The sequence below is a fragment of the Primulina eburnea genome, chromosome 15, assembly GCF_022965805.1.
Source record: "Primulina eburnea isolate SZY01 chromosome 15, ASM2296580v1, whole genome shotgun sequence".
NCBI classification, from domain to species: Eukaryota; Viridiplantae; Streptophyta; class Magnoliopsida; order Lamiales; family Gesneriaceae; genus Primulina; species Primulina eburnea.
Genome location: NC_133115.1, coordinates 14,365,993 through 14,372,587, shown reverse-complemented (window position 1 = coordinate 14,372,587; position 6,595 = coordinate 14,365,993). Strand labels below are relative to the sequence as shown.

General features: G+C 38.5%; 1 protein-coding gene across 1 annotated transcript; it reads left to right on the top strand.

Moving 5' to 3' along the window:
• The first annotated feature begins 1,137 nt into the window (after positions 1-1,137).
• Positions 1,138-2,607, top strand: LOC140814682 (probable 3-ketoacyl-CoA synthase 21). The gene has a single exon (XM_073173736.1). It carries the CDS (start codon positions 1,184-1,186, stop codon positions 2,549-2,551), a length of 1,368 nt encoding a protein of 455 aa, XP_073029837.1. The 5' UTR covers positions 1,138-1,183; the 3' UTR covers positions 2,552-2,607.
• The last annotated feature ends 3,988 nt before the right edge of the window (positions 2,608-6,595 follow it).

Genomic DNA, 6,595 nt, shown 5'->3' with positions numbered 1-6,595 from the left:
CCATTAGTTAAATTAGGATTTAAATAAAATAATACCAAAGTTTTTCTTTAATTAAAATGTGAATTTATTAGCCGGGTTGCCTAAACGCTCGTATTTTAGTTGAAAACCAACATCGATAATGTAATGCCCGGAAATTTAATCCTAATAATCTATAATTATTGATTTATAATTTGATATGATTATGAAAGGATTAACCGAGACACGATTTGAGGTAACGTGTGAAAATGTATGTGCGAGGACAGTACCATCGGCGCACATGCGCAACATGAGACGCGCACATGCGCGAATTGGAAAGAAGGTCTCGCGAATATGCGCGACAGGAGGGCGCGCATATGCGCGAGCTATGCGATGGGGCAAGAAGAATTCCAGTAGGTCTCGCGCATACACCGACTGACAAGATACCGAGCATCAATTTGTCACTAAACTGAACCCATTTTTTGAAGAAAAATATATAATCGGAGAGTGTTTATTCAACCCCCCCTTTCTAAACACTCATCAGCTTTCCAATCGATCCTTTCACACCCAACAACCTCCATCTCAATAATTGCAATATTTTCAATCAATGTGAATCGAACCTGGGAACTTAGCTCTGATACCAATTGTAGGATCGAGCACTTGCCTCTTTACCAAAAGCTATAGCTGGTGGTAATGATGCAACTCAAATATTTTAAATCGTACACCGACTCAAGCACCACGATTTGATCGCTTTACCAAGCAGAGACAATTATTATATCTAACGTACTGTTTTGGAAGAAATGGTGAACATAAGGGACGAAAATGAGTTTTTAACTTTTTGGTCTAAATTAAAAACTAACTTGTATATATAATTTTTTTTAAAAAAAACTAACCGAGAGTTGATGGCAGGGACGAAAAATGTGATGAATTTGGCAAACCAAATAGAAGAGGGAGATTTTAAGAAAAGTGACAAAAAAAATGGAGGAAAATAAGTAGCAAGCGGTGAGATAAAAATTTATAATAATAATAATTCAATTGATTAATGCAGAACATGACTCCAAAACAGAATTCCCCTTCCGTGCAGAATATATCCCCCTTGAAACAAGCACAATATGAGTGAGTGCTTGTCATGTCCCTCCATTTTCACGCCTACCAAACAACTCTCATCTCCAAACAATATAGCTCGTAAAAAATCATCATAAAACACAATTCGAAACCCATCTTTCAAATGGCAGTATCTTCACAAAACACCTATCTTTTTTATCTTGCAATTAACAATAATCATACATGGGCATGGGTGTGCTTTATCTTGGTTGTGGCCTTATTATATCACATATTCTGGAAGAAAAACGTGATATATTTGCTCGATTACACTTGCTACAAGCCCCCCTACTCTTGTCGTACACCGATGTCATTATATGCCGAGTATATCGAGCTGGACGACCAGTTCGATGATGACAGTGTGGCATTCCAGATCAAGGTTCTTGAAAAATCAGGCTTCAGCGACGAAACGTCGATCGCCCCATCCTTGTTCCGAGTTCCCATCACCAAGTCCCTTTCATTCAACAAAGATGAGGCGGAAATGGTCATCTTTTCTCTTGTCAAGGAACTTTTGGACAAGAGAAGCATACGCCCGAAAGCAATAGACATTTTGATCATAAATTCTTGTACGTTTTCTGCCACACCATCACTTGCAGCAATGGTCGTAAACAAGTTCAAAATGAGAAGCAATATCATGAGTTTCAACCTTTCTGGAATGGGATGCAGTGCTGGAATAATATCTATAGGTCTAGCTAGAGATCTTTTAAGGGTTCATAGGAACTCGCTGGCCCTTATTCTGAGCACCGAGTTCATGAGCATGAACTGGTACACCGGTACGAACCGTTCGATGCTGCTTTCCAATTGCTTGTTCAGAATGGGGGGTGCCGCTATATTAATGTCCAGCAGATTTCAAGACAGAAGGAAAGCGAAATATACGTTACAACACGTAGTTCGAACGAATATAGCTAGGGACGATAAATCTTATACATGTATCTACCAAGAAGAAGACCACGCGAATAAAACTGGAGTATCTATTTCAAAGGACATATTAAGCGTGGCAGGAGAGGCAATGAAGGCAAACATGGCCATATTGGGACCTAAGGTGTTGCCATTTTCTCAACAATTTCGGTATGTCATGTTTCTATTTCTGCAAAAGATGACGATCTTGGACAAGGGTCGATTTTATATACCGGATTTCAGACAAGCTTTTGAACATTTCTGCATACATACTGGTGGTAAAGCTGTGATCCTGGCGATTGAGAAGAGGCTGAAGCTGAAGACGGAAGACGTCGAGGCTTCGAAGATGACTCTGTACAGATTTGGTAACACTTCTTCTTCGTCAATTTGGTATGAACTAAGCTATATGGAAGCTAAAGGGAGGATAAGAAAAGGGGAGAGGGTGTGGCAGCTTGCATTCGGGAGTGGATTCAAGTGTAACAGTGCGGTGTGGAAATGTGTTGGCAGTAATATTATTGAGGGAGATGAAACCAATGCATGGAGTGACATAATCCATATGTATCCGGTGGATGTGCCCGATACCAGGAAAATACTTTGAAAGTAAAGAGAAAATTTGGCCACATGAATTCATTGTTTCTTTATTAGCTAGACATGGAGATGTATGGTTCTGTCCGATCTAGAATTTTAAATTATACTATCTTTTAATATTTTAAATTGATCTACCCAATCCAATATTATATTATTTCAAAATTATACAAAATTTACATATAATTTTTTGCAAAAAAAAAAATTGGGTTACCCGGGTATACCGCCCATGGCAGATGCAATACCCACTGCAGCTAACCGGAGTTGATGGCAAAATAGCCTCTTATTGTTTGAGAATCCTAAAATAGACTTCATTTTATTAGAGTAGATGCCCTGTAAGCCAACTGTTGGCTGGGAAATTTATTGACTCAAGTGTAATAAACAATCTTTATTTTAATATAATTTAACTTTTCATGGTTTCGTTATACTTTATCTGTATACTCATGCAAGCAGCATAGATAAAGTCCTTGATTATGCTTTAATACAAATGAATCGTAATTCGATGTTGAAACTCATTTGTAAACACTGCATATTCTAAATTCGTTCCTAGTCGATTCAGCCGCCTAAAACATGGATAAAGGTCGCTTGAGCTCGAGACTAGCATATGTGATGTTGTGTACTGCGTTTCTTGGTAAGGGCATAGAGATGTCCAAACATACAGATGGGTAGTCATATGATGATTATGCCGAACAACCCTCCCTCGAACTTTCCAAGGGGTTATCATTCATCGAGAGGATAAGTCCGTGGTTATGATTGTACATCATTAGTCCTTACGACCCGGGACAACACTGAGGCTCTATATGCTAGGGCTGTGATTTGACTCGTTTACCGGCTCCAGGAGAGTCATCAGGTGGCGAGGTTGGGTACAGTTGCGACACATATAGGAGCCAGTGCATTGTAGTCGGGGATTCACCGCTCACCTACAGGTGTGGATATCCTATGTGATCTGATGTAATAATAGTGCATGGAATCTCTGGCCAGAGTATGAGATGTACATTGGAGAAGGAGTTCTCCAATAATACACGCGATGCCACTATTATATGTAACACATAGTTATCGAATTAATAAGCAACCCTCGATGAACCAATGGTTGCAGATTCGATCGGGATATACGAGATGAAGGGACCGTACTGTACGTTAATCATAATCGACTGGTTCTTGTAGGCACTATCAGTGATACCTAGGGGATCATGGGGCGATGCTACTAGACGCTCTTACCATGATCCGATGGGTGCAATCAGAAATGAGTTCTGACATTCTTGATCAAAGTGTTGATGAAAAGAATGGGGCTAATTAGGGTAAGCCCGAATAAGAATAAATGTTATTCTGAATCACAAGGAGTTGTGAACCCACGACTAGCTGTATCCCTGAACCATTGAGGGTCACACAAGTACTGGATCGTTTGTTCCCGTTGAGAGAATAAATTCAAGGAGTTGAATTTATATTATGGTATAGTAAATTCAAAGAGTTGAATTTATGATAATTAAATTTTGAGAAAATAAATTCAAGGAGTTGAATTTATGAGATACTAAATTCAAGAAGTTGAATTTATGAAATATGGAGAGAATAAATTCAAAGGGTTGAATTTATGAAATTTGATAATTTAATTTATTAAACTCAAAAGTTGAGTTTATTAAATATTAAATTTTGGATGTGATAAATTCAAGGAGTTGAATTTATAATTTAAATATTAAATTCAAATGTTGAATTTATAATGGATATATACATCGAGATTTGGTCTAATATATGTGTGGGGACCCGGACGCTGATCAAGTTCTTAATCGTCATTGGGACTAATTAATCAATTATAAAACAGGGTCTAAATTTTTTTTTTTTTAAATGCGGAACGTAGTGACAACAATCTAATATACAACTCAGTATATAATAAAGTACAAGTCATGTACCGTCTACAAATCAGTAACAACTAAGGTTCAATAACTACTATTAAGTGTTCACACCCTATATACAATCCAAGTCCGGAGCCTCCACTCTAATCACGATCTCTCCTCATCTCCTGGACCCTGAACCTGTCCCACCTGTTGTCAAGTACACATACAGACAAGACAACAGCCGGATAACTCCGGTGAGAATAAATCCCAGTATAAATCAACGAACATGCAGTCATATAATCAATATAAAGCATGAAGCATGTGACAGTAATACAAATCAAAATCAGAAATGTAAACAATATCGATTTGTCGACAATACTCGTGACTCCACGATTTAGACTAGACTCAATCCTAGCCTAGGGATCCCAGTGTCCAGATGTGGCATTCCTATATCGACAAACAGTGATAGAAAAGACTCCAGTTCTATCCAAGTCGATATAACCAACATCCAGTGTCCAGACGCATCCGTCATAGACTATGGTCTATCGCCATATCTTGTGACATCGTGCAATGTACCCGTGGTTACCTGCCACTATCAGGTACTTCTGTCACAAGATTACTCGTCTAATGCATGCTCCTATGACTCCATAGAACAAGCATTTAAATCAAATCATTAAATACAATGATAAACAAATAATAAGTATGTGATTTAGGGAAACTCAAGTACATCCTACTTGAGTCGATGTCCCAATACACCTTGACTTATACCTTTTGTTGCAGTTTCGGTCTGGAATCCAAACTCTGTCAATCCCTCAATCTGACAATGGCAATACCAATAATCTCGTGTCAATATACCTTTCCAATAAATAACAATCTGATCATTCTGGATTTAACTCAAAATCAACGGCACAACAGTACAATCTCAGTATCCCCGTCAATATCAAATCAACAGGCATCAATTACAAATCATAACTCATATCCATTACAATCTGTAATTCAATCACAATTCAAATCTGTCTGGTATAAATCAATATACCCTAACAATTCATAACAATTCCATAATCAGTCCATTTCTCAATCTGACTTCGATTCTACGATGTCTAACATGTCAAGAACATCATATATGAATCCTATTCAATTCTGACAATATCATAATTTCAAAACATGTCAAAACGTAGCAAAACTTACGTCCAGTTGTAGCCTACGTTGCTAGGAACTCGGTACTGAAGTCGGATTTAAAATCAGACGGACGGATTTCTCACAATCGCGATTTGAAGATTCATGAACAATTTTGCCAAAGTTTTCCTTCGATTCTTGTTTCTGAAGGATTTTTAATGTTTGTATATATATATATATATATACCCACGTGCATGCAGCCAAACAAGTGGCGTATTTTCATCTTGCATGACTCGCGCTCGGGCGGTAATAAATTACCGCTCGAGCGCGACATCTTCTGTCCAACGCTCGGCGTATCACACTTTGGCGCTCGGGCGGTTAAAAACTACCGCCCGGGCGCCACACCTTCTGTCCAAGATGTGTTGTTATTGAACTTTGGCGCTCGAGCGGTCATTTCTTACCGCTCGGGCGCCACTTGTTCTGTCCAACAATTCGCACCCTTCACATAACATCTTATTTCATGTCCCGATTAATCCTTTCATAATCATGTCAAATTATATATCAATAATTATAGATTACTAGGATTAAATTTCGGGCATTACATTTCTCCCCCCCTAAGATACGATTTCGTCCTCGAAATCACAGGCATTTTATTCGTATCAATAAGGAGTATATATACAAAACTGTATAAGAAACTTTACATCAGTGAAATAATGCTGGGAATTCTTGTCTCATATCAGATTCAGTCTCCCAAGTAGCTTCTTCGATACCATGACGAGTGCATTGAACTTTCACAAGAGGAATCGTCTTTGTTCTGAGCTGTTTTTCTTTACGATCGATAATCCGAATTGGTTTCTCGACATAACTCAATGTCTCATCCAGCTCAGTCTCGTCTGGTTGAATAACATGTGAATCATCAGGGAGATATTTTCGCAGCATCGATACATGAAAAACATCATGTATTTCAGATAAAGAAGGCGGCAATGCTAGTCGATAGGCACGATCTCCTATCTTCTCGAGAATCTCATATGGACCGACGTATCGTGGAGACAACTTCCCTTTCTTTCCAAATCGGACAACACCCCTGAAAGGTGAAATCTTCAGAAACGCTC

What these genes read in the sequence shown, in the direction of transcription:
- LOC140814682 (XM_073173736.1), top strand. Translation starts at nt 1,184, where the DNA reads ATGGCAGTATCTTCACAAAACACCTATCTTTTTTATCTTGCAATTAAC.